Source organism: Alligator mississippiensis, chromosome 5, assembly GCF_030867095.1.
Source record: "Alligator mississippiensis isolate rAllMis1 chromosome 5, rAllMis1, whole genome shotgun sequence".
NCBI lineage: Eukaryota > Metazoa > Chordata > Crocodylia > Alligatoridae > Alligator > Alligator mississippiensis.
The window spans coordinates 191,292,245-191,320,095 of record NC_081828.1 but is presented as its reverse complement, the minus strand read 5'-3'; the positions used below and the strand labels follow the sequence as shown (position 1 = coordinate 191,320,095).

Here is a 27,851-nt window from a genome sequence, read left to right as displayed (position 1 = left end):
TGCGGAGTTCCCAGCGCTTGCACAAGGCAGCGGCCGCGCGGGTTCCTGTAAAGGCAAACAGAAACCGGCGGCGGCGGCGGCAGCGGGAGGTGCCTGCCCCCGGGTGAGTCACGGCCGGGCAGCGCGGAGCGCCGGGCGGGGCTCCCGGCTCCTTGCGCCCGCCCCGCCCCGCCCCGCCCCGTCCCGCCGAGTTTCCGAGCGGGCGGCGGCGGCGGCGGAGCGCAGCCCGGCCGAGCCAGCGCTCGCTGCAGGCGCGCGGCGCGTCGCGGCAGGTACCGGGGAGCCGGGGCGGGCGCACGTGCGCGGGGGCAGGTCCCGTGGGGCCGGCGCTGCTCGCGGGCCGGGACCAGGGACACCGACACCGACCTCGGCTCGGCTCAGCCCCTCTTCTGGCCCCGCCGGAGCCGGAGCCGGACAAGCCCGGCCGGAGCGCGGAGGTGCGGAGGGGCTGAGCGGGGCGCGTGCGGCACCAGGCACCGCGCGGGAGGGCTGTGCGCCGGGGGGTCTCTAGAGGCTACAGTCTTCATTGATATTTAAATAGGTGCTCCTGGAGTAGATGTCTGTCTGTCTATATAGATAAATATATCTGTGTTTGTGTGTATGCACACACCGTACACACATGCAATGTGTATTGTGTTTATTACAGGATTGCCAGCTCTCATGATTTCGGTGTTGTTCTTAAAGTCTGTGCTTTGGGACTGTGAAACACTTTGCTCATTCTTTCATATATATTCTTTGCAGGGTCCCAAAGCACAGACTTTAAGAACACCAAAAAATCATGAGAGTTGGCAATACTGGTATCTCTCTCTCTCAGCACCTATTTAAGTATCTGTCAAGACTGGCCTGGCCTACCCCATGAAGACTGAGGGACTTTTTGGGAGAACTCTATATAAGGAATTGGATGTATGTTGGAATATGTATATAGGTAATGGGATACAGATATATCTATAGATATCTCCAGGTGGCAGAGTCTGGATAGATACTTAAATAGGTGCTAATAGAATATGCATATGTATAGATCTATCTATATGTCTACGTACATATCTGTGTATGTGTGTATATGTATGCATGTGTGTGTGTGTGTGTGTATATATATATAGAGAGAGAGAGAGATTATCTATACAGATATAGATATAACTATATAGACTGATATAGATATATCTAGATATAGGTATGAGCAGACCTGTCCCTTTGGGGGAGTGAATCGGGGCGACTGCCCCAGGCTCCGTGCTTGGGGGGGCGCCCTGTGGACAGTGCCGTACAGGCCCTGCCGGCTCTGGGCTCCAGCCACTCACCACCCTCCACCCCCAACACACACAGGCCCTGCACAGACTGATATGCCTCAGGCCCCGTACACCTCTAGGGTCAGCTCTGGGTATGAGTATACATGTGTATACATATGGGTGTGTATACAATACATACACCCCCTCCCCCCATAGGTGATATTCTGTTAGCACCTATTTAAGTATCTGTGAAGACTTTGGCCTAGCCTACATCTTGAGTTATCTGTTTAGCTCAGGTACTTTAGTTTGAAATGTGTTGTATTAGAACAGGAATGGGAAGGAACATGACGGGGGAGGAAAAATTCTCCCAAATTAGGTGAAGTCCGTGTCAGAGGAGCATTGACATAATGTTCAAAGGTTGGCTTTGCTGACACTTGCAACTCAAGCTAGCAAGGTAAAGCAGAATTCCAGCTGACAGACCCGGATAGAGCCAGTAACCTTTCAACTTCCTACTGATCAACGTGAGCACTCTTCTGTAGAAGGCCTCTTAACTCTAGATAGGGCTCAGTTTACAATAATTGAACTGAATGTTCAAGGTCATGTGGTTGAAGGAGTCCTACTGCAGTGACATCAGGGAATTGGCTGTGAGGAGCAGCACTAAAATTCTGTTAAAGTTGTCCCCGTCTCTTACATGGGGGTTTTCTGCAGGAGAAATTTTTATTATTCATCAAATAGGATGTGTTCAGCTATGGAATGAGAGCATTGTCCTTTAGATCTTACTCTGCTGCAGCTGTCTCTCAGTTTTGCTGGAGCTGTCTGACCACAGGCTAATGGAGCTGTTGTGTGAATACATACATGGAAAATTCTTTCTTGAGATCTTAAAGACTAAAGGTTTTCCCCTTCCTTGTGACAGTCTTGCAGAACTTGATGCACTGGCCTTCCTCCAGACACTTTTCTTTTCTTTGGTGATATTTTTCAAGACCTGCGATTATCTTAGTGCGAAAGCATTTAAAGGAAAAATACCAGCTCCATTCCTTTATTTATAGGTGATGGCTGGTTAAACAAGAACAGATATAGTATTTATATGTGTTTACACTAAGCTAGTTAGTTTGCAGAATAGGGCCTGGACCATGCAAAAAATCTGTATCAGTTTGGGATTCCAGGAATATTTTTTAATACCTGGAAGAAAAAAAAATATGACAAGGTAACAATAACATTTCCTTGGCTGAAAACTACCCATGACAAAAAAACTCTTTGACTTGCCAGTGGCTCATGTGATGTTGGTTGAGCAATGATGTGATTGGAGGAAGAGTTTTTCCTTTTCTTAAACTTCAAGCAGCTGACTAACGCGTGCTTTTTTTTTTTTTTTGCTTTTGTAGGTAAAAGCAGAATTGTAATTAGAAACACAAACTATTTACAGGGCCTTGATTGCTATGTATATTAGGAAAACACTGAATGGAAGTGGCTATGATTTGTTTCTCATATTGTGCATCCAAATAGTGCTCTAATGTACAACTAAAGAGGCTTAGCAGGAAAAATTAATTCACGAGTGGCAAGTAGATACTTTTCTTGCTAAAGGTCATATATGAGCCACTGACAGCTGAAGTATATAAACTCTTTTTAAAGAAAAATTTAAACCTCATTCTGATTAAACAGCCTTCCACACATGAAATCATGTTGTGTTTCTTTCTTCCTCTGTGAACAAACTTTAGCTGCCCATGCTATTTTGAGCAGGAGAAGAATAAAATCAGTGAATATTTTGGTCATTTTCATTTGAGCCCCTGTGGGCAGAAGTGAATGGCTTGAGAAGCAGGTTGAGTACAGTGCAGTGATTTGGGGAGCAAAACAGAGGCAAGCGTGGAATAGATCACAATAGAAGATTGGTGGAAAGTTCTCTTTAGGATGTTATCATGGTTAAGTGTAGATGGTCAGTAACTGTTTGAGTCAAGTCTGTATCCAGAAAAGCTTAAGATTTGGAGGGGGGATGGTTTTGGTTTTTTTTTTTTTTTTGAGGGAAGTGTCCAAAGAGCTGCTTCTCCTCTGCCTCACATCTCAAAAGGGAGTTTCCAGTAGGAGCTGATTCTCTATTATTTTCCTTCCTTCCAACTTAATGACAAAAAGTCCAACATTGAAACAAATAAGAAACCTTTCTCCTGGAGAGAGGCAATACTTGCAAAGTTGCATAGCCGTGTTTGGGCTTGGGCATGAGAAGGTGAGGTGGAGGCCTCAGATACAAAAGTGGAACATCTTCAACACTTTTTTCCATGCTGTTCCAGGGAAGGTAATCTTTTCCATCTCCAAATAAAGACTTATTGCTCCCTCTGCTCCAGTTTAGGCACTAACAAGAGTATGGGGATATCTGTGCCTTCATTTGCTATAAGGTGAACTGGTCTAGGTTGATGCCTCCTTTCTTTCCTGACCTTGAAACCAGTCCCCAGGGGATGAAAAGAAGAGCATGCTGCAAAACCTTCTTTTTTTTTGTGCCAGAGATGAACAGTTTTTCCTGTCTTGTTGTTTCAGACTTTTTTGCAGGACGTGGCTTGAAGCTATTAACCAGGTCAGCCACGTCACTGTATTTAGCTCTCTGCACCGCTGTTTTGACGTAAATAGTCTCCAAGCCATGAGAAATATCTGCCAGAAAGTTTCCACATCCTCCAAGGGAGGGGAAGAAAGATAATATCTTGACCAGAAACTAAGGTCAAAAGTTCTGCATTGCCTGATAGCCTGGGAAGAATCTTATGTCAGCTACCTGTCCTTGAGAAAAGTTGCTTGTGCTTTACTGTGGATTTTTCCTCCCCATAAAGTATCACTTTCTGGTTTACCTTAAGTAGGCAGATGCATTTATTTTTGAAAAGGCTAGTGAAAGATCTGTCAATGTGATATGTTATATAAATGTGATATGTTAGTCCATTCTGGAAAGGGAAAAGGGAAGGTCCTGTCTTTCTAGTGCTTGAATAATACTTGGAAACCTGCAATGAAGGTTATTTTCAGGCCTACTCAGAAATGTAGGTGATGACGGTGTTTTGATTCTTGCTTTTCACTCTCTTCTCTTTTTTTTCCTTCAAAAATTCCCCTAGTATCTCAAACTTATGATAATCAGTTTTTCTTTCCATGAGAACAGTGAAGTGAATGATCATGTGAGCATGGGGCACTTCTGCTCTAATGCATCTTTGCAAACAGGCAAGAAATAGTATTTTTAGAAGAAAATAAAGAGTACAGAGTTTTAGTGTAATTGCAGTAGCTGTGAACAAGAGCTTAAGCTACTGGACAGTCTGACCAGACTCATTGTGGATATAAGGGTTTTTTTTACGAGTTTATGAGATATAACCAGAATTAATTTCTGATAGGAGTTTATTGAAATCTGCAAGGTAGAAAGCCCCCTTTATCTAATTATTTTTATTAGTGTATGAAGGAGTGAGCATACATGCATGTGTACTTGCAGTGTGAGTAAGAAGGTTCTTTGGGTTTGACTGCAGAGTACTGTACTGTAGCAGAAATTAGGAACATAGAACTGGAAGGGACCTTGTAGGAAACTGAGCCCAGTATCTTATATTGCAGGCTGCCTTGTTATATATACCCTTAAGGCTTCATCTTATAAATAGTTAGGAATTTGTGGGGAAAGAAACCTTTTGAAAGGCTGTTCCAGAACTTTACTGTTCTGTTGGTTAGGCACCTGATTTGCAGCCTGAATTTATTCATTGCCAGTTTATATTCATTTGTTCCTGTGCCAACATTTCCTTTAAATATTATTTTTCCATCTCTGATGTTTTCTTTCCCAGTACATTTACAGAAGGCAACAGTATCTCCTCTCAGCTTTTGTTCTGCTAATCTAAATGAGTCAAGTTATTTTAACTTTCTCTTATGATAGCACCCATTCCTTGATATCTTCATAGCCCTTCTTTTCATCTATTCAGGGCTGAAGTCATCCTTCTTGAAAGTACCTGACCAGAACTGCAGCTTATCTAGATAAGGTCTCACTAGTATTTTATACAGTGGCATTAATACTTCCTCCCCCTTGGCTGAAATTGGTTTGACTGTATCATAGAATTGTATCTGCCTTTTGTATAGTTGTAGTACATGATATTGGTGACTCGTGGTCAATGTGTGATCAGCTAGTATGTTCAGGCCTTTAACGCCTTCATTCATTTTTGACTGGTAAGCCCCCACTTGGTTAACAGAAATTCTTGTTGTTAGTTGCTACCCATTACGATCGCTTCTGTCTTCAAGGTCATCCATATTTTTCTGTATGATATCCTGATCCTCTTTTATATTGAAGATGCCTACAAGCCCTATGTCATCAGTACATTTCATTAACAGGCTTCTACTTTCTGTGTGTAGGTTATTAATGAAAATCTTCAATAAGGTCAGTCCCAAGATGAATCCTTGGAATTTGGCCTGTAACCTCCCTCCAGTTTAATACTGTAGTTCCCTTTTCAGCATTGCTGATTGCATTTTGCCACTAGTCTTTTCTTATGTACCTTATGGTTCTTTTGCCAATCACCATCTACTCAAAGTTTTATAATTGGTTGGGTTTTAGGACACGGGTCGGCAACCCCTTGTATGCCAGAGTGTGGCATGTGAAGGCATTTTGCTTGGCATGCATGCCTTGGGGTGGATGGTGGGGAGAGCCTCAAGGGGCCTGATCCTTGTAGCAGCACAGCCCTGGCCCCTTCTCCGCTGTCTGCACCAAGGCACAACTGCTGCCAGCAACAAGCTGGGCAGGGACTCCGCAGACCCTGGTGCAGCCACTTGCAGCCTCCCAGCTGCCTGCCACAGCTGGCTGGGGCTCTGGGCAGGCCCCTGCTGTCCACCATGGAGCCTGGATTGGCACAGCATACAGTAGGGATGCTGCAAGGAGCTGCACTGGGGTTCATGGAGCCCCAGCTCGGCTCCTTGCCAGTGATGGGTGCATGTGTGTCTCGGGGTGGAAGGCAGGGAAGGGGCCAGGGCTGCGCTGCCACAAGGATTGGGCCCCAAGTAGCTGCTCTGCCATCTTCCCCTGGCATACCAGCATCTTCCGAGTTGAGGTTGTGGCTGTTTTTGGTACTTTTCCCAAATAGATTGCCAACTCTGGTTTAGAATTTGGTGTGGATTTGCGTGTTGCCCTTTTTCAGTTTAAAAAAAAAAAAAAAAAAAAATGTGCATAGCACTTTTGCAAGTGCCTTTTATACAAATTAAAAAAAAAACTTACTTTTTTGTACTTTTTTTAAATAACTGAACTGACACGCATCTTTGTCTTTTGGGCATCCTTTTATACGCTTAGATTTGAACATTGGGAAATTTCTAGCATACTTGCATGCATCATAAACCCTACATTCCTGTTGTTGATTAAAAAGTTGTAGGCACTGGTGATGATGCACCTCTTACTGTTTGCTTTTGTACCTTCAAATGTACATTTCATTTCCCCCATTTGCAGCTCATAATACTTGATCTTTGCAAGTTTGAGATGGCATTGGTCAGTGTGTTCTTTGATAGTGGAAAGGGGTGACACTTTGTTGCCATGCTGTAAATCACTACCAAAAGAAAAACAGATTATAATACTGATGCATATTTTGTCAGTGTACTTACTAACGCTTGCATGCAAATATACTTGCTGTATGCATGAGGGAAAAAGATTTTAGTTTAAAATCAACCAGTATATTATATTTTCCTCATCATTGTTTTTTAATGCTGTGTTTTAACCCCAAACTATCTGTGTGGAAGTTAAGCATTTTAATGTTTACTTTTTGTTTTCTATTTACAGGTGACGTTTAGAAAAACGGACAGTAATGGAGTATATGAGCACTGACAGTGACAATAAAGAGGAGATTGACTTGCTGCTAGCACACTTAAATATGTCTGAAGTGATAGACATTATGGAAAACCTATATCCAAATGGAGAACTGGCTGTTTACGATGACAGTCTAATTACCATGTGCCAAGAAACTAATGAAAATGAGGAATGTGCAGAATCCTTATTGTTCTGTAAAAGAGAAGTTTCTTTGCTGTCAAATGTCAGATATGGGACTGTGGAGGACTTGCTTGCTTTTTCAAATCAGGTGTCAAACACTGCAAAGCAATTTAAAGGACACAGGCGACAAGAATCTGGAATCCTATTACATACGGTATGTTTTATTAAAAGGAAATAAGAAAATTCAGAATTTCATTACTTGAAAGTGAAACAAGTCTATATATTTTGCAACCAGCGGTGAAATAACGTTAAACAATAACAGCTTTAAAGCAGAATTATTAGGAGAAACGCAATTGGTAGGATTATTCCATTCAGAAGTTTGACAAAAGGATAATTCTCCTGCCTCCAAAAAGTCAAAATCGCAGAGGCAATTGTTTAGATGTTCACAGTTCCCATTTACCAGCTGTGAAAACTGACACCATGGGATGTTTAGCAATGCCATATATTTCAGTATTTGAGTATTCTCTGCTACCCACAGCACAGATGTCTCTTGTTGAGAGGCACAGTGTAGCCACAATGTTGTTTGCATTCTACAAAATCTTGTCTCTTTCCACTTTGCTTGATACCTGCTGATATTGAGTTGTAGAAACTGCCACTTACACAAGAGGAAGTGATACTTTAGTATTTTAAACATCCTGCATAGATGCGTGTATGAGAGAGGTAGTTAGCCTCGTTAGTCTGCAGTCAGGAAGATCTGCCAGATATATTTAGGGGAGAATGTTTGAGCGTTTAGGGTGCTGACAGATATGCAGGCCCGTGCCCTAACGCTTGGTGACTTACGTAAAGCACCATGAGTTGGAGCGCTCCCCTCTCCCCTTGCCCCCAACCCAACAGATGTTCACCTGTTGGGTTGGGGGCAGGGGGGGGGCGACTGAGACTGTCTGCAGCTGTGGGCTGGGGTTTGCCTGACCTGGAGGTGGGGCAGGGTCTTCAGTCTACCTGCTTTGATCCTCCAGTTCAGGCCAAATGAACCCCAGCCTCCCTTCCTGCAGGCAGCCCCAGGGGTGGGGCTAGGCCCTGATTGTGTGACAGATTAACTCTAGGGAACATAAATTTGATCTCTCATTTGGTGAGGGTTACTTTGTCACGTGATTGGCCACTTTAAAAGCACTCTGGAGCTGTGCATGTGAGTGCTTTCAGGAAGCCAGTTGCTTGACAAATGTGACTTCTGTCTGCGCCCTTAGTGTCATTGCTATGCATTGTATCTCACACCTTGTCCTTGGCACACTGGAAAGAATGTTTGTTACTTTGATCTGAAGCTCCTGATTTCAGAGAATATTTGCATTTTGAGCCCATCCCTTATACAGAGCAGTGTGAACTTCCAACTGTTAGTGATGCATCTCAGGGCAATCCCACTATGATGTAATCTGAGACTTAAAACGAAAGCCCATTGAGAGTCAGTGGAAGTACTAAACCAAGAGCTAGTGAAACTCCAAATGCATAACTTGTTGTCATGGGGCACGAAGATTTTATTCTCATGAGTCAAAGCTCTGCTCCTCTAATTTGCTGGTACTGTTGCCTTCCATCTCTCATGCAACCATCAAATTAAAGAAAGCCAAATATAAATAATAATAGCTTTGAGTTCAAAACATGAATGGAAAACAAATAAATCTAAGCTCTTAAATATGTAGATCATTGTTTACTTAACCCTGACTTATTATTTTCCTCTTTGAATTTAGGCTAGAGAGGAGGAGAAAATTTTAATCTAAATACTTGCCTGGCTATGATCAATATAATATAATATTATTTTTCCCTGTTTACTGGGTATTAATAATGCATACAATACCGAAATAGCCTTGGCTGTTAATACTGAGTTTTGTAAATGTTGCAATATTTTTTGTGAAAATAGTTCACTACTTAAATAAAGTGACACTGCAAAATAGGGTCTTGCTGATTTTGAATGGTGGTTCTGCTTAGCATAGCTGTGACTGCTTTGTGTGCAGAAAAGTATATGCATTAGCCAGCTCTGTGTGGGTGTAGACAGCCAATTGGGCAAGTGAGGAGTGGAATCAGGATAGTGCCAACCAGAATTTCTGTATGGATCCACCAGTCTCTCTGCTGGATAAAGTAAAGGAGGTTTAAGGAAGGTGCAGGCATGGCTCTAATTTTGGGTCTAGTGTGATAGAAGCAGAATAGTTCCATTTGGTTGCTGGTGGGACAGTTTATCCTCATCGTGAGTGCTAGAAAATAGTTTGACTGCCAAGGCCTTATGTCAGGATAGAATTGCCCCTAAATGAAAAGGCTGGAAGGAATTTTTACCAATTACAAGCTGGGCAGATCCAACCTCTCTTCTTAGTTTCTTTTACTAAAACCTTTTTTTACCTTGCTTTTTTGTCTAATTTTGGCCTTTTCGATTAGCATCAAAGTACTTTCATTGTCTCTAAGAACCCATTGATTGCATATAACAAAACTGAAATTGTTGATAGACACATTAGTTGTGTATTTGAGGCCCCTGAATTTGGTTGTAACAGTAGTATCCAAGTGCGATCTGGGAGCTTTGGAAGAGGGGGGCATCCTACTGATTCCTTGTAATACAGGGAGAGTATGGGATACTAGAGAAAACTCATGACTACATTTTGGTAGAGGCCATAGTAGTCTTTCTTGAAGATCTACCTGCCTTCCATATTTCTGGGAAACGTGAAATGTTTTACTGAGAAAACACCTTGCAGCCTTTATCTTCTGTTCTAGTGATGCATGGAATTAACAGAGATGATGGACATGAAATTCCTGTTCTCTGTGTATCAACTGTTACTTCATTGTCCACACTGCTTCACTGTGACAGAAAATATAACAATTTGCCCTTTGTTTGCTTGTGACCTACAAAACAACCAAAGTTTTATCTTTCTGACGAACTTGAAACAAGGTTAATCCTTTATTTAGGCAATCTCGCTGTTATACCTGAAAGCTGTTCATGAATGTCAGTTTTATCAGTCAAAATAATCTTTTCTTGATTGCAAAAATACCATATTTTCTGTTCATTCAAGCATAGCTGAATTGGATTTGCATTTATACTCATGACCTTTTAAGAACAATATTCTGCTTTCTACAACATGCTATTGCATGTAGGGTGCCGCTGATGACCTGAGTAACAGTAATGTGCTATACGAGACTATATGATAGGGGTGAAACTAGTGTACAGCACTGACCCATTTTGATATTTATATGAAATTATATCTTTGTTCTGTACCAGTAAGCATGATATTGGTTTCTGAAGTATTATTCATTTAAAGCAATATTTTCACTTAACATTTATAATGAATATGCTTTTTTTAATTGTAACATTGAGGATGTCCATATATTATTAATAATATCTACAGCTTTATCAAATGATGCAAACTTAATTTCATGGCTTAATTCAAGCAATATGAAGGCACATAGCAAAATTAAGCCATCTCTCTCTCTTTTTCTCTCTCTCTGGTTAACTGTGTGAAGTCTTGTTTGTTTTTTCTTCATTTATAAGGCTCTATTCCCTAGCATTACACGTGATGTGAGGAAATGCTGAAAGTCTTGCTCACCTTGTATAGAATAGTCTGTGAGTAACAGCTATGTGGCCTAACAGGTTAGCAGATTCCAATAAAGAATGTTGAAGTTAATTTACACAGTCCTTGTTAGTCTCAGTGATCATGTTGTTGTTACCAGATAATTAATTGCAACTTACACTTTGAAAAGGTTAATCATCGGAGAGAAATGTTAAATATATCTCCACAAATGAGTACGCTTCACGTGCAGGTTCCAAATGCATACTAGCATACATCCTGGGGAATCATGTGTCTGTAAAGGTGTTATTCAGGAAATGCTGAATTCAGTAGACTTAAGTGATGATGCTTTCACTGTGTGAATTGAATTGGCTACAACCTGAAGTGTTCTCCTCTAACACATTCTTTTTTCTCACCTTAGATCACTCCAAAGAATGGGCGTTATCAAATCGAATCAGATGTGCTCTTGTTTCCATGGAAGCTGACCTACAGGAATATTGGTTCTGATTTTGTTCCTCGCGGAGCTTTTGGGAAAGTGTACTTGGCACAAGACAGAGAGACGAAAAAGCGAATGGCATGCAAGCTGGTAGGCTTGTTCAGAGTTTTTTCTTCCAAGTAAACATTCCAAAGTATGGCATACATAATATGCCATGAGACCATACCTGCATTTAATTGCAGTAGTAATTGAGGCATCACTGTTGCTTAGGAAAAAAGTATTCTACAATTACACCTGGCACATGCTTCTCTATAAGAATGCTTAATGTATGATTTATTTCAAGTGTTTTGTTTTGGGTTTTTTGTACTGGACTGTGTTAGCAAGAAGTTGCATTTTTGGGGGGGATTTGAAGAAGTACATTTTCTTGAGAGGAATAACCTGGAGTGATTAACTGTGAGACAGAGAAACCTTCAGCATTCTGAATGTGTTTGTGTAATTGCCATGCTGCACAATCCTATTGCCTGATTAGTATTCTTCAGAGGCCTTTGCTTTGAGCCTGGCTGTTGTCAGCATAGTAAACCAATGGGTTCCTTGAAATCGGGGGCAAAACTCGTGTTGAAGGCAGGTCAGGAGAAAGCTTATGCATGAAATTCGTGCATCACCTTGAGTCTGTCTTCAATGGGAGAAACTTATGCATAAAGATCCCACTACAATACCAGTCTAAAGTGTCATTGACTTTACTGTGACTTGAAGCACATGCATAAGTGTTCTTCCATTAGATTCATAGATTGTAGAGTCGGAAGGGACCACAATGGATCATTGTGTCAAACCCCCTGCCCCAGGCAGAAAAGAGGACCGAAGTCAGATGACCCCAGCCAGGTGACTATCAAGCCTCCTTGTGAAGACCTCCAAGCTAGATGATAGTACTACCTGTCTTGGAAGCCCATTCCAGATATTGGCCACCCTTACTGTAAAAAATGTCTTCCTAATGTCTAACCTATATCTACTCTTCACTAGTTTGCACCCATTATTCCTAGTTACTCCCTGAGGCGCTCTGGTAAATAGTGCATCACCAATTCCCTGCTGTCCTCCCTTGATAAACTTATAGGAGGCTACATCATCTCCCCTCAGATGTCTCTTGTGAAGGCTGAAGAGATCCAGATCTCTCAACCTCCCCTTGTAGGGTCTTTCACAGAGGCCACGAATCATGTGAATGGCCCTCCTCTGAACCCTCTCCAGATCCTCCGTGTCCCTCTTAAATTACGGCGCCCAAAACTGGACACAGTACTCCAACTGCGGCCTGACCAGCGCCGCATAGAGGGGAAGCATCACCTCCCTTGATCTGCTGGTCATGCATCTGCTAATACACAACAAGGTGCAATTGGCTTTGTTGATGGCCTTATTACACTACTGGCTCATGTTCATCTTGGAGTCAATTATGACTCCAAGATCTCTTTCAGCCTCTGAGCTGCTGAGGTCATCCCCCAACCTATAGGTGTGTTGGGGGTTCCTCCTTCCTAGGTGGAGTACCTTACATTTATCTTTGTTGAATTGCATCCTATTTCGTTCCACCCATTGATCCAACCTGTCCAGGTCGGCCTGTATCTGCTCCCTGCCCTCAATTAGGGTCTAATTGAGATGAAATGTGTAATATCTCTGTTTGCTTTGGGTGCATTGTAAGGAGAGATGCAGTTTTTCAGAGTTCAAGGTTTTGTTTCAATCTCTTCTCTAGGATAAAACAATTCTTAGTATTGGCTTTCAAAATACTACTGTGACTTCATCAATGAACTCTTAAGGCTGACTTAAAGCTCAGTTGGAGCAATGTTCCATACACAGCTATTGGTAAATAATGCCGATATGGGTGCCATGCTTAACAGACAGCTGCCCACAGCATGGCAGAGGTGGGAAGAAGGCTGGCTTGCCCTTTTTCCTCTTATGCTGGGACAGCTAGCATTTAATAATTATGTGCACCATATTACCGAATTAAAACTGCAGCTATGCACTGCTTTTGGGAAAGCGCTGCTCAGTATAATAAAAAAAATCACTTGTGGCCATGAATTGAGCAAATGTAAAAGAATGGCCATTAGCCTTTTTTTTTTTTTCCCTCTAGTCCCAGATTGCAACTGTGTATTATTTTGGTCCTTTTCAGTCAGCACCACGTCCAGAATAAACAAAATTGCCGAGGAATCATTTTAAAATGACTTTATTTGCCATTGCATATGTGGTGGCTTTCTTGCATCTATCAGGATTTAACAGAGGTTAGTGAAGAGACTAAACGCGATTTGTCCATGGTTACCCTTGTAGCTAAACTAAGGTCTTTGCACCTGTTCAGACTCATGCTGTCAGCAATGGGCAATTCTCATTGCATAGATAAAACTTCAGATGGTCGAAGGGAAAATGGGGATTCTTATCTCTTTCACCAGAAAGTTTATCCAGAATGTTGCATAATCATTAGATTTTGATGGGAATAGTTCTTGCTAAATTGCTTTTTCCGGAATCAGGCACGATTCTAAAAGCTGCGTCCCTTTTATTTTTAAACAGGATGCATTGAAAATGGAGAAGGGGAACAAGTCAAGGCAGCAATATTTTAACATATTTAATAGATGTTTTTCCTTTTGTTTTCAGTTAACATAGAGAAAACTATTTACTAAGTAGTTAGCTGTTCTGTGTAGTTCTACTCAAGTTTTGTTTCAATGCCCCAGGTCCCACTGGAACAGTTCAAACCATCAGATGTTGAAATCCAGGCCCGGTTCCGTCATGAGAACATCGCTGAGCTGTACGGTGCTATCCTGTGGGATGAGACTGTCCATCTCTTTATGGAGGCAGGAGAAGGAGGATCTGTCATGGAAAAGCTGGAGGGCTGTGGGCGCATGAGAGAATTTGAGATCATTTGGGTGACAAAGCATATCCTGAAGGGACTTGACTTTCTTCACTCCAAAGGAATCATACATCATGATATAAAACGTATGTGTGTTTCATTGTCAAAGGGCCTTCTTGTCCTCGTTACACTGGGAATACGCCAATGTTTTAATGTCTCTTTTGCATAACATAATTTTGATGTGGGCTGAGCAGTTCCACATCCCATTTCTTGTTGGGGGGTGCGGGGAGAGATGTGGAGGGAGTGCTTGAATAAGTGCTGTATTTTAATTATTATGTTGCCTTGAAACATGATTGTTTCAGACTCTCGAGCCTTTAAAATATTCCAAGTCCTAATTAAAATAAAAAAGGACCTTGAGCTCAGGCAGATACTATTATGGTAGTTAAGCCAAACAGTTGCTTCATCCTGTCTGGTTTATCTATGAAGAACATTTTGCCTTTTCTTAAGGTTTACATGGATGGTTTAGTATGTGGCTGTTTCTCAGTTTGTTCCCACCCTGAAACTGAGCTAGGCATATGACTGATTTTTTTGTTGAGGTTCTTAGTTTACATTTTGTTAGGGTAAGGTTTAGTGTCCATAAATATTACTTGTCCCCAGAAACCCTACCCTAGGTAAAATCCTGCTTCTCATTTTTTTCATTGAAGCAGTGCCTTTAATTGGGATTTGGCTTCTTGTAGTTATTTGTAAGCTTATTCTTGTTACACTTTTGATTTTTTTTTTTTTTAAATTAAAAGATGATCAACAGTACGTGTATGTATTGTTTAGTTGCTTGTGGTTTTTGGACCTGGGAGTCCGCAGACTAAGGCGTCTATGAAATGTGTGGTGCCAAACCTACAGGGAAAGCTTTGAAATGGGTATAACTGTTGCACCGAATCAACTTTTCTCTTGCCTTTTGTATGTTATTTCCAGTATGTACTTTGTGTGTCTTTTCGTAGTAATGGACTTAAGGGCTTTTTAACGACCGCATATAGATGATAGCTATAAGAGCTGATACAGATCTGAGGTTTTGAAAAAGTTTAGTGAACTTTTTTTAATTTTCCAGCAGCTTTTAACTTCCTTGCTTTTCCTGGGTTAGGTCAGTGGCTAAAGTAGATCAAACAATTTTGATGATGGTTGTCACAGGCCTTGAGACTATGCGGTGGTGAGACATTGCACCGTCTTGTGGTGATAGGATAGGTCAGTGGAGGAAGGATGGGGATAAAAAAAAACTGCCTGAAAGGAGTTGTGTATCCCATAGCCAAACAGAAAGAGGGTTTGGGCCTGCAGTGTACTGAGCTGCGTAAGTTCATATCATTGATGTTCTCTGTTTATCTGGTTAAGGAATTTCTTCATGATGTTGAACCTTCCTTTGGCTTTGACACAGGAAGAGTGACTGATGTGGGGAGGGGGGAGAGCCTGTTTTGTCTGACTGTTGTAATCTCTTGATATTTCATGCTTTTTAGAAGAGCAAGCACATGTCAGAAAGGGCTTGACATAACATCAGGGGAGCTTGTGATTCAGGATTCTCCTTTCCATTTTAGGAGTCAGGGAGGTAGTGCCAAGCTCTCTCCTTTTGCCCTGGCAGGGTAGTGGTCTATGGGATTGATGTATACAATCTCAAAAGACTATAATCTCAAGATAAATTAAGTATATTGAAATACGTATATATTTTTTTTTCCTTCAAAGGAAAGCGAGTAGAACAGTGTTTCTTTCTCTACCAGGCAGTGTTGGTGAGGAAGGCTGAAACCTCATTTATATTGTACTCAGTCCTTCTTACAGTTTCTTGGCCAGCAAATTCCAACTTCCGGCTCCAGAGAGAGAATTCCAATAGAGCACAGCTTTCCCCAAGCCAAAGGGAGGAGAAGGGACTCTGTCTTGGCTTTTAGCTGCATCTCTTTGAGCTATTCAGAAGATAGGAGGCTGTGACATTACAAAACTATTCTTTAGGTGGTCCAATCCAAAGCCTGTTAGGTCAGTGCAAGTCCTTCCTTTCACTTGAATGAGTTTAGGATCTTCCTGTTGGTGCTTATCTCTGTGTCCTGGTGAGGCGTTATTGGAAATTCCGTGATCAAGTTAAGATTTCAAACATCAGTTGTTCTCTGGAATATAAAGTTAGACATACTTACCCAAGAAAATTGTTGGTTGCATTTGTAGCAGTCACATTCTACACAAACCCATATCTACACAAATGCATTTTTATACTTAACCAGTTTGTTAAACCAGAGCAAACTCATAACCAGAAAACCACCTGAATCAGCATGGTTAGAAATGACCTGTCCACTTTCTTTATTAGCTGATAAGAGGACTGGTGTAGGTGTTAGGGCTTGATTTATTGGTAAGGGAAAAGTCCCCTTTTTAAATGCACATATTTCTCCACAGTTGAAAACAAAATGCAAGAATTTAGCTCATGCTTTCTCCATGTGCACTCAAACAAAAAACAGCCTTCAGGCTGAGATTAAACATGTAAAGCTTCATTCCCAAAAGACAAAGTTCTGAGCAACTAAAAATGTTATCTTACAACAAACTGATCTTCATTATTCTGCAAGAAATATCTGTAAAATAAGGGTGTGATCCTACAGAATATTTGATGTTTGGATTTTGGGTTCAACTACTGTAACATGTCACCAGCACTCTGATTTAATAGGTAAACAAGAGTGTGAGCATGTGTACATGTGCCCAAGGAGCTCTTTTTTAGAATGTACCTGTGGTATAGTATTTATTACTTTGTGTGCTACTGATGATATGGATGAGAGAGAACTAGGCATAACTCCCTGAAGAAGTTGAATAGCAAAGTAGAAAATGATCTGGGTATAGGTTCCATTGGAGAAGATGGTAAAAAAAAAAAAAACCCCAAAAAAACCAAAAAACCTTGCTCAAAAGCTTACACCAATAGTTTTCAACCTTTTTTCATTTGTGGGCCTCTAAAAAATTTAAAATTGAAGTGCAGACCCCTTTGAATTGTAAATGTGGGTATTCACATACTTTCAGTTGATCAGAGTCATCTTTTGTGGACCCCTTAAACAGTCTGCAGACCCTTCTGCAGACCACAGTTTGAAAACTGCTAATTTACACTGTAGAGAATGCAGTAAAATCTTAGGTGTATGATGAGTGAACCACAGGGGCAGAAATTAGGTGAGACCCGTACATTTGTGAGTAAACTGGGTGCTGCACTTCTAATTTATGGTAGGGATTTGCAAAGTAGTTTAGGGACTGGACCCTCTCTCCCTACACCGCGCCCCCCCCCCCCCCCCCCCCGCCCCTAAAATCATAGAAATTCAATGGGACTACCAGGCCCAAATTCCTTAGGCTACTTTGAAAATCCCAGGCTCTCTTGCTCATACATCTTTTTATCCTACTGTATGCAAGAGGAGAGGATTTCTATTTTTTAAGGTAATGTCTTTTATTGGTTCAGCTGCATAGTTGGGAGAAATTTTAAGCACAAGTTGCCTTTCCCTGATGGCTCAGAGTTGTGCATGGGTGAAATCCTGGGGATCCAGAAGAGGTGTTTCCCCTGCCTTTCTGGATAGCAGGACCCTAGAGGATTTCAAGACTGAGTTTACTGAATTCCTGCAGGAAGCCTTGGTCCCTTGGAGCAACCCACCTAAAACTTGCAGCCTCTTGCTTTGCAGTTTCACTGCAAATCCAGTTTAAAATTGTAAACTAAATATCTGATGGTGTTCTTCTTAATCTGTGACATGAAGTTAGAGGTTGAATATGCCTTTAGACCTAGAAAGCTGCAGTTCCCAAATTTCAAGTCACAACGCTTGTGAGTGATATTTGCAAACTCACAGAAGTTCAGTTAGAGCAGCTGGGCTCAGCCTGGAAATAGGGTCATAACCTAACCAGAAGTAGCATTGCTGTGCAAAAAATTGGGAATTGCTGAGCTAGAGTTTTTGTCGTTCTCCTTCTTTGCTCTTAAGTTTTGCATGAGCTGCTTGGATTGCAAAATAAATGGCACAAGCTTACAAGAACCTAACGTGTGTTTGCTTTTTTGCTTTTAGCCAGCAACATCGTTTTCATGTCAACTAAGGCTGTTTTGGTGGATTTTGGTCTAAGTGTTCAAATGACTGGAGATGTTTACTACCCCAAAGACCTCCGAGGAACAGAGGTAATGATCATGTGTGCAAGGAAAGCCCTGTTATTGCTTCACTCATGTTGTAATGCAGCCGGATGTTCCAGAAGGGTTGTTTGGTGAAACCATGAGCTGGGGGGGGGGGGGGGGGGGGGTTAAATTTTATTTTAATATTTAGTTGTGTGACAGTGAGAGTTTGTTACAAATTGAACTTTCATAGAATCATAGAAGTAGGGTCGGAAGGGGCCTTGCAGATCTTCAGGTCCAACCCCCTGCCTGGGCAGGAAGAAAACGGCTCAAATGACCCCAGCCAGGTAGACATCAAGCCACTTCTTAAAGACCCCCAGGGTAGGAGCCAGCACCACTTCCCTTGGAAGTTGGTTCCAGATCCTAGCCGCCCTAACTGTGAAGTAGTTCCTACAGATGTCTAATCTAAACCTACTCTCCAACAACTTGTGGCCATTATTCCTTGTTATCCCGGGGGGCGCTAGGGGAAACAAGGTCTCCCCCAAACCCTTCTGGTCCCCCCTAGTGAGTTTGTAGACAGTCACCAGGTCCCCCCTCAGCCTTCTCTTGTGAAGGCTGAACAGGTTCAGGTCCCGTAGCCTCTCATTTTAGGGTCTGCCCTCCAGTCCCCGGATCATGCAGGTGGCCCTCCTCTGGACCCTCTCAATGTTGTCCACATCCCTCTTGAAGTGGGGTCCCCAGAACTGGACACACTACTCCAGCTGTGGCCTGACCAGTGTCGCGTAGAGGGGGAGGATCACCTCCTTGGCCCTACTTGAGATGCACCTGCGGATGCACGATAAGGTCCGGTTAGCCCTGCCGACCGTGACCTTGCATTGTCGGCCCATGTTCATCTTGGAGTCAGTGATGACTCCAAGATCCCTTTCTGCCTCCGTGCTCTCGAGAAGGGAGTTTCCCATCTTATAAGTGTGCTGCTGGTTACTACTGCCCAAGTGCAGCACCCTGCACTTGTCACTATTGAAATGCATCCTGTTTTTGTTAGCCCACCCTTGCAACCTATCCAGGTCTTTCTGCAGTCTTTCCCTCCCTGCTAACGTGCCCACCTCACCCCAAATTTTGGTATCATCAGCAAATTTGAACAGGTTGCTTTTCACCCTGTCGTCCAAATCGCTGATAAAGAAATTGAACAGCGCGGGCCCAAGGACCGAGCCCTGGGGGACTCCGCTGCCCACTTCCCACCAGGTTGAATATGACCCGTCCACCACCACCCTCTGAGTACGACCCTTCAGCCAATTCGCAATCCATCTGACTGTGTAGGCATCGATGCCACAGTCACCTAGTTTTTTAATGAGGATGGGGTGGTCAACAGTGTCACTTTCAGTGACTGGAGAACTAGGTATTACATTACAAACATAATTTGTCTTCAGGTTAGTCGTTTTTTCTAATTACTGTTAAATTCAGAACCAAGGGTGAAATTCTGGTTCTACTAATGCCACTTACAAGACTCCTGTTGGTTTCCAACTGCGCAACACTCCACCCCCGATGCTTAGCAGACTATTAAGAATATATTTAGAAGACAAGTATGCAGGGATGAAGGATGCTTGCATGAGTAGGGTTTGAGGCCAGGACTCAGAAGGTCAGAGTTCAATTCTGTGCTCTGCCATAGCTTTCCTGTGCAACTGTATTCACACCACTTAGTTGGAAACCTGAAGCACAGAAAGCTACCAATAATAATAGCTCTTTAGTCATCAGGATTGCACCTTGTGAAGAGAGCTATAGTTTATGGTGATTAGATACTAAAATAATAAGGACCATGTAACTTAGATTTTGGGCCATGATTCCATGTAACAAGCACTACATATTTAGGTTTTCCAGGGTCAGGGCCTGAATTAACAACTATGAAGCTGTACTTGGCTGAATTATCTGAAGAATATGTGTTTAACAGAGATGTATTCATAACCCTTTAAGGGGAGTGAACCATTTCTTGAAAGCACAGGCTAGATTAATACATTTCAAAAAACCAATTGATGTTCCATGAAATGTTTTTGGGAGTATGCTTGAACATATATTTTTTTTGGTTTTCCAGTCGTTGGAGTTCAGAACTAAGACTAATTACTAAACCTGTGCTAAAAATAGCCATCCCTTTGGCATTCGATTTAGGAAATTCCTTTCCAATATGACAATAATGAATACAAAGCAATGTGATGGGAAAGGCATGAAGTTCTGAAGGGAATTTCCAAGGGGAGGAAGAAATGGTTTTTTTGCATTTAAAAAAAAAAATACTTTGCTCAGCATAAAAAAATACTTATGGCACAGTTTGCCTTACTTTGATCAGGCCAGATTTATGTAAGTCAAGTTCAGGTTGGTAAGATAAAATTGCACCCACTACTTTTATAATATTAAGTGATTGTACAGAGTGAAACCAGGTGGGTGCCTGCAATCCTGTACCTTTGCAAGCTATGCAAGAATTCATCAATCCCTAAATTCATAGGCACATATCTTTCTTCCCCGTTCAAAAGTCCTCAGCATCTGCATTCACAGAAGCCTCCTGAGACAGGGAGGGAGTCATGAGATACGACTGCAGAGGGAACGTTTGTAGGAATACAGTTCTGGATTTTTACTTCTATTAGGAAAAATTCATGCTGCATTGCCATTCTCTTGCCTTGTCACCTCAGTAATGTCTTCATGGCTCACAAGCTCGAGTGTGCCAGCAATAGATGGCTTACTCCTCAGGTGTGCATCCATGCTTTCTGAAAGCCATTGATGAGATGAATGAGCACTGCTGTTTCCTTTGCTTAGTGATTTGTTTATACTCCACCTGAGTGCCTCCTGCATTTTGCATCCAACTGCAGCCTCGAGAGATGACACTTTTCTAGAAAAGGTTTGCCTTTGCTTATGCAAAACAGTGCTCCTCTATAATGGCTACAGTGAGAGAGCACTTGGATTTACCATTCTAGATCCTGCCACTGGTCTGTTGAGTTTGGAGTGTGGCATGTGACAGGGTCTAATGCCAGCTGTTGTGAAGGATGGTACAGGCTGTTGCAAAAGTGTGTAATTTAGGCTTTCCTGTTCAGTTCTTTGCTGTGTGAGCACAGGCTGTATGTGGCCCATACTGAATCATGGCTCTGTGGTAGAGGTTAGTGTTTTGCCATTCTGTACAAATAAAGCAAGAATATCTGAAGAACAACCAAGTAGCATGAGTGTGTGTGGTGTGAGTTAAATTTTCTGTGAAATGCAGAAAAGTAAAGTAGACCCAGAAATTGAGGAAAGTGCTGAATGGGGACAGCATAATTTCTGTTTGTATTCATGGATTGTTCTTTGCAACACACTAGATGAAGTGTTTGTCCCAAGCATAAGCCTTACTGAAGAAAGTTGTCCACTAAAATGTATCAGATGATGAGAGCCTGCACACTCAGCCACCCACTATGCATGTTAAGCTGAATTCTGTATTGCGTTATGCTCTGTACAACTATGTTGAAATGATTTTGAGGTCACACAGAGTGCAAGTCAGAGCCTATTTGGTTGCCCTACTTACTCCAAAGCTTCTTTTTCTTACTCTTAGAAATAAAAGTAGAACTAAAAACACACACTTATTCAGTCACTTTCTTTCCTTAACTTAAATGTTATGTTTAAATGCATAGAGGTGAGAGGCACGTTAATTTATTTTCTAAACTGGAAATGCCCCTTTTGTTAGATCACCTTGTCTCTTTTAAAGCAGAGTAGATATAACGATATCCCCCTGACAAAAGTAGCATACAGAGGCAAATGGGTATTGCAGCCAGATTTCTCTAGACACTTTTGCGGGTGTGCAGCTTTATTTGGAGCCTTGATTGCAAAAGTGATTCAAGTTATTTACTGTAAAATATCTTCAGTATTTTGTAATGACTGTATGAGCCCCATAGAAATATCTAATCCTATGGTAACTTGTGGTAAAACTACATGGTGATGCTTCTTTATGTAACCTGCCACTTTTGTGTTGTTTGACAGTCGAGTTACTCTTTTTGCCAGAAGATTTAACTAGGAAAAAGCATTTGAATTTGTTTGTTTAGAGGGAGCTGGATGAAGGAGAAATATAATCCCAAAACAAACATGCTGGCCTGCTAATCTAGCATGTGGGCTGTGCATTGTTCTGTTCAAATTTAGCTCTCTGTGTCAATGGGCTGGGCAGTTGTGTGCATGTAGTACCGTCATACTTCAACATGAGGGTGTGCCTCGGGCATCCTGTCCAGCTGATTATAGAACAGCTGCTGATGACATTCTTGCTGGGCTGATCTCCACTGGAAGGGTGATGATTAGAGCTGGTAGGGAATGTTCTGATGAGCTGTTTTTCATTGGAGAATTTGGGTTCCTGTCAAAAGATCTTGGGTTTATGCGTCTTGTTTTGTTTTTGACAAATGGGTGTACTCATTTCAACAAGAACGGAATTTCTGCTCTCAAAACAGGGAGGGAGGGAGAGACCCTTCACATCAGAATAACATATAGCCCAGTGGTCAGGGAAGACCCAATATGTGGGAGATGCAGCATCAAGCCCTTTAGTCCAGTGACAGCCAACCTTTTTAGCAGATTGCGCTGCAAATTAAGCCCCCTGTTTTCCTGAAGTGCCACTCCAATCCTTTCCCTGATCCAGTCTGCTGCTCTGCTTTCTGTCCTTGCCTGACCTGTTGCTTTGCTTTCTGCTTCTTGCCCAATCTGTCCTCGTGCTGCCTGTCCCCTCCCAGTTTTGTCACATGCCACATGCACAGACTATCCATGCATGTTGCAGGTTGGCTACCCTTGCTTCAGTCCAACCATGTTAGCTGTTCTGGGGCTTTCAGCCTCACCCATTGGTGCCATTGCACTTATAATCATGTCCCGGGGATTTGTATTTTGTCTTCCACATCTCAGATAAGTGCCACTTTCTTTTTCACTCCCTTAGCCCATGAATAAATAGACAAAGTGGAACAGGAGATTCAACAGGAGAGAGAGCCCCACCTAAAAACAGAGTTGGTAACTGGAGCAGACATCTCAATTGTGTGAGATTTGATGTACTTCTGAATCGGACATAGCAGGGGCTTGAATCTGCATCTCCCAGACTCCAAGGGACTGTCCTAGCTTTGGGCTATTCTGAAATAGGTGCATGTTTTTCTTCCACTTGAGAATCTTTGAAAGATCTTGGGTTTGTCCCAGGATAAAGCAGAAAAATATTTGAAATCTTGAATATTTTTGTGGAGCAGAAAAAACATTTTCTCCTTGAGCAAATGTGAGTGCAGTCTGTGGGGATACAGTGTGGAAGTGGTGGGGGGCAGAGAGATAGGGTAGGAGAGAGATTCTCACTGCCGAAATTCTGGTGGCTGACCAATGGGTGGACAACAAAAGCAAAGAGTAATCTACCTTTTTAATTCCCTTCCCAGATTTACATGAGCCCGGAAGTGATACTTTGCAGAGGACACACAACGAAAGCAGACATCTACAGCATAGGGGCTACCATTATTCATATGCAGACTGGCAGCCCACCCTGGGTGAATAGATACCCTCGCTCGGCATATCCATCCTACCTCTATATAGTAAGTATCCAGAAAACAGTCTTGGGACAGCTTTCCAAAGGGTGAGGCCGCTGTATCCTTGTTGGTAAGCCTCCTAGCCTTCTGTGGGATTGTGAAAGTATCTGCCGTCAGAAAAAAAGATGTAGTTTTCCAAAGTCTGAAAGAAATGCCATGAAGGTTGAAAGCAGGCTATAATAATTTATGAGGTGACTGACTGGGATGGTGTCAGCCATAAAGTATAGTTTTGCAATGCTTGATGTGGCCTTGCAGAGGTCAGGTCTGAGTTGTACAAAACTCAGAATTTATATTTTTCAGTTTTGAACAAAAGCCAAAGTAGCCAAAGCAAAATTTAATTCAGACCTCTGCTTTGGCATGGAAACTTGGTGAATGTTTCATACGCACAGCCTCATATGGGCCTCAGGCTGCTAGTAGGTTTTCAGGTCATTGGCTAGACCTTGTCTACGTTTTCAGTTTATAGTTACACCTGACAGCAGGTGAATTTTGCTTGGTTACCAGTCTTGTTGTGGGGACACAGTTCCTGAGTGAGGAGAATTTCCATGGCAGTAACCTAATAACCTGGAACTTACTCTGAAAATGATCTGCTCTTGTTGGTAATATTGTAGGTCTGAGAGAATTATTTTTCTGGTTTGCTAGATCCACAAGCAAGCTCCCCCCCTAGAAGACATTGCTGAGGACTGCAGCACCACAATGAGGGAACTGCTACAAGCAGCTCTGGAAAGGAACCCAAATCATAGACTCTCTGCTGCAGACTTACTGAAACATGAGGCCTTGCACCCGCCCCCAGAGGAGCAACCACGGTGCCAGAGTCTGGACTCAGCCCTGCTTGAAAGAAAAAGGCTATTGACGAGGAAGGAGCTGGAGTTGCCAGAAAACATTACAGGTACCACAAGCTTCCTTCTCTTGCACTTTTGTATTTTCATTCCCATCAAAATTTTAAGAAACTAAATGAAGGTAAACACTCCAGGACCCCAGAAGAGAGAGGTCAGAAAAATCTTGACAATAGGAGGTCAGAACCAGGGCTCATTAAACATGTTGCAAAACTCCCATTGACTTCAAGAGTGCTGGTATTTGGCCTCCTTCTGTAATTCCAGAAGAATCAGCTCACCAGAAATGCGGCCCTCCTCCAAAGCACTTCTTTAAAAAAGTACAAGTACTCTGGATTGTCTTAACCCCTTCTAGTACATAGGCTAATATTAGCTAAGACCACCCTGCCTCATTTAAAAAGCACTCTCTAACTTGACTGTGCTTTGGCATGTCATCAGTGATATGCAAGGCCTCTGAGAATGAGACTAGAGTAAAAAGAAAAAAGTTATTAAATGCATACCAAGCCACTATTTGGGGTGCCATACATGCTTCTGAAGGTAATATATGAGCCAGTTAAAATCTTAGTACCAGGTCCAAAAGAAATCTGGTCTCACCAGCCTATTAAAAGGCTGTATTTTTCACTTTCTCTTTCTGTTGAGACATTTTCCTTCTACCAATATTCATAGAAGTTGGTGGGTACATGCTAGGAACTGGCACTTATAAATAGAAACCTACTGAAATCATGAAAAACACGAAATCTGTCCTTGCCCATAAAAGCAGGCAATGTTCACAAAATCTATGGAAAAACAATAGGAAAGCTTACTGAAAATAAAATGCTGGCTCCCCAGAGGGAGCCAGAAGTCCTCACGGCGCTGCAGCTCGGCAGCTCGGCCCGCTGGGAAAGAACTGGGGAGTTGCCGGCACACAGGGGCCTGGCCACAATAAGTCCTCTAAAATGGCAGCTGGCTCCGTGATCCGCCTGCACAATTGGCCAGCTGCTTCCTTAAGTTGGGTAGACCTCTACGTATAAAAACCCAATCTTAATGAAGTTTTTTACTTAATTTTTATATTGAAATAATACTTTAAAAGACATGTATGCAAGGCTGTAGGTGCCCTAACGCACGAGGACACTTATTATTTTAATGTTTCTGGGGTTTTGTTACAAGACTTGTTTCTGTAATTACATAATTCTTTGTGCCTTATTGGGTTACATGCACCTTTGCCCTCTTTTGGGCCTCCAAAGTCACAATTCAATTGAATATCAAAGGACATTTGGCCATTAACTCAGGTTTTTGATGAGTAGTAGTGTCCAGGGATGTACATTACAAAAATGCTTGAGGGAATCCTGCAGCTGCAGGAGCAGTTATGAAATTACAGACTTAATAAACCAGAGACTCAGTCCTCGTTCTCTACTGTCTGCAACATCTGAATGGCACAAAGAGGAAATACTTTAGCCAGATGAGAATTCCCCTCAGTCGATAAGGGGAATTTTTAACTTGCAAAATAAACAGGTCTTTCTGCGGTGCCAGCCTCAGTCTGGCACCGCACACTAGGATCCTGTCCAGAGATGATGAGGTCCAGCTTTCCTGTGGCAGGTTAGTTGAGGGGGAAGGGCAATTAGAAACTATATACAGCTTTTGCTTTTTAGTCCAACCAGACTTGGGGCAGCAGGAGAAACCACGAAGTGGCTGCCCACCAGCTTCTCCCCCAGAATTCTTAAGAAATTTGGCCTGTTGTTTCCATATAAGCTGATGACAATTTTTTGCTTAAAAATTATGCTACTTTTAATAGCGCACCCTGCCCCCTCCAAAAGAGCTTAGACAAAAGTAGGCCAATTTCCCACAATTTTTTGCAATAGTTTAAATGAGTCAGTTGTGAGTTGTTAAAGTCCCATCTCTCTTTCTTTTCAGATTCTTCCTTGGGTACTGGGTGTACAGAAGAATCGGAGCTGCTAAAGAGGCAGAGATCACTCTACATAGATCTTGGAGCTCTAGCTGGCTACTTCAACATTGTTAGGGGACCACCAACATTTGAATATGACTGACTTTAGCTAGTTCTCTCTCATACGTTTGGATCAGAGTTGGGACCCTGTCTCTCAGAAGTTCATTGTGTGTGTGTGTGATGTGTGTGCGTGTATATGTGTGTGAGTGCATAATCTATTTAAAAAAAAGAAAAAAAAAGAAGAAGCCTTTTTGGGGCTATCAAATGTGAACTGCTTTTAACTTCACAGTTAATTAAGCTAAGCCCTTTGGGTTTTCTGGTAGATGCAGCCCAGGTGATAACATTTTGTCTCTGATAGCAAACCAAGACAAAGGGGAAAGAATCATAGAAAGTTAGGATTGTAAGGGACTTCAGGAGGTCATCTGTTCCAACCCCCTGCTCAAAGGAAGACCACCCCCAACTAGATCATCCCAGCCAAAGTTTGTCCAGCCAGGCCTTGAAGAACATCTTGTTGGGACCGTTGTTCTCTAGAAACTGTCGTTATGCTGTATGTGCTTAGCCCATGTACTTTGAAATGCAAGAAAAACAAACAAAAAAACCCCCCTTTCTGACATGCAGAAAGAGAAAAATATATTTTTCTTGTTTAGTGCATTTAAATGTTGGGGCTGGGACCTTCAGTCTTGCAAGGTTGTGCTTAATGTAAAACCAGGTGTGAGAGACTTTATGGACCACTCCTGCAAGATTCTTCCATAATCAACACTTCTCTCAGCTTTTGGTCAGTCTCGGCACAAATTAAAATAGCCTTTAGGCAGATTTAAATTGTGCCAGTATCCGGTGAGCAATGGAGCCAGGGATAACTAGCTGAGGAAGATGCCCCTTGCTATGCTTCCGTTTCTTGGAAATGCCAGCGGTAAGGGAGATATAGGCATTTTTGCAGGGACTGTACCCCCCCCTCCCCCCCCCCCCCCCCAACCCAAGGGTTGTTTGAGAGAGGACAGTCCTTCATTGGCTGCATCCATGGGCTTTGAGGGAGTTTTGTGCTGGGAGAGCAGCACGAATCTGTCCTTGCAAACCAAGTTTTCTGGCCTTGACTCTCCATGTGACTCAAATGTTACACATGCTTGGGCTGTCAGTAATGTCAGGAGATCTTCTGACTCCTACTGCTTTAAAACTTTACATGTTTAAGTAACTTTACTACTGTGTATTAGAAAACATGTCATTAGTGACACATTCTGTTCCTATGGAAACAGAATTTTACTATTCTCACTATGGCTAATACATTTAAAACACAATGTTTTGGATGGTAGTAAAACTATGTAACTTGCATAGTTCTGTACATCCCATGGGATGAGAATGTAAACTTTTATAAACTCTTCAGTGCTTAGGATCATTTTCTTGTAAGCATTTCTGTTAAGATGGCATACTGTGTATGTTGGACATCAAACCCTTTGGGATGCAAGGCCTCGTTATTAGAAGTCAATTATTTAAGACTGCTTCTATCAAACATGTGATCTTTAACTGATTATTTCCAGTTTGATACTGATATAATCAGATGAATAAATCCAGTTTATTGTGTCCTGAA

General features: G+C 42.2%; 1 protein-coding gene across 3 annotated transcripts; it reads left to right on the top strand.

Annotated features, from left to right (window-relative positions):
- Positions 1 to 27,851, top strand: MAP3K8 (mitogen-activated protein kinase kinase kinase 8). Of its 3 annotated transcripts, none has more exons than XM_059729122.1 (8): positions 1 to 103; positions 6,967 to 7,327; positions 11,071 to 11,235; positions 13,788 to 14,049; positions 17,944 to 18,050; positions 23,372 to 23,524; positions 24,158 to 24,404; positions 26,239 to 27,851. In XM_059729122.1, the coding sequence occupies exons 2-8, from the start codon at positions 6,992 to 6,994 to the stop codon at positions 26,370 to 26,372; spliced, it is 1,404 nt and encodes a 467-aa protein (XP_059585105.1). In that variant the 5' UTR covers positions 1 to 103; positions 6,967 to 6,991; the 3' UTR covers positions 26,373 to 27,851. The 3 variants fall into 3 exon arrangements, with proteins under 3 accessions (XP_059585105.1, XP_059585104.1, XP_059585103.1); XM_059729121.1 differs by lacking the exon at positions 1 to 103 and adding an exon at positions 185 to 272; XM_059729120.1 differs by lacking the exon at positions 1 to 103 and adding an exon at positions 306 to 437.

Bases quoted from the DNA above. Each gene is read 5' to 3' on its own strand.
- MAP3K8 (XM_059729122.1), top strand. From the start codon at position 6,992: ATGGAGTATATGAGCACTGACAGTGACAATAAAGAGGAGATTGACTTG. The intron at 14,050-17,943 runs GTATGTGTGTTT...TTTTGCTTTTAG, and splicing joins CATACATCATGATATAAAAC to CCAGCAACATCGTTTTCATG. The intron at 23,525-24,157 runs GTAAGTATCCAG...CTGGTTTGCTAG, and splicing joins ATCCATCCTACCTCTATATA to ATCCACAAGCAAGCTCCCCC.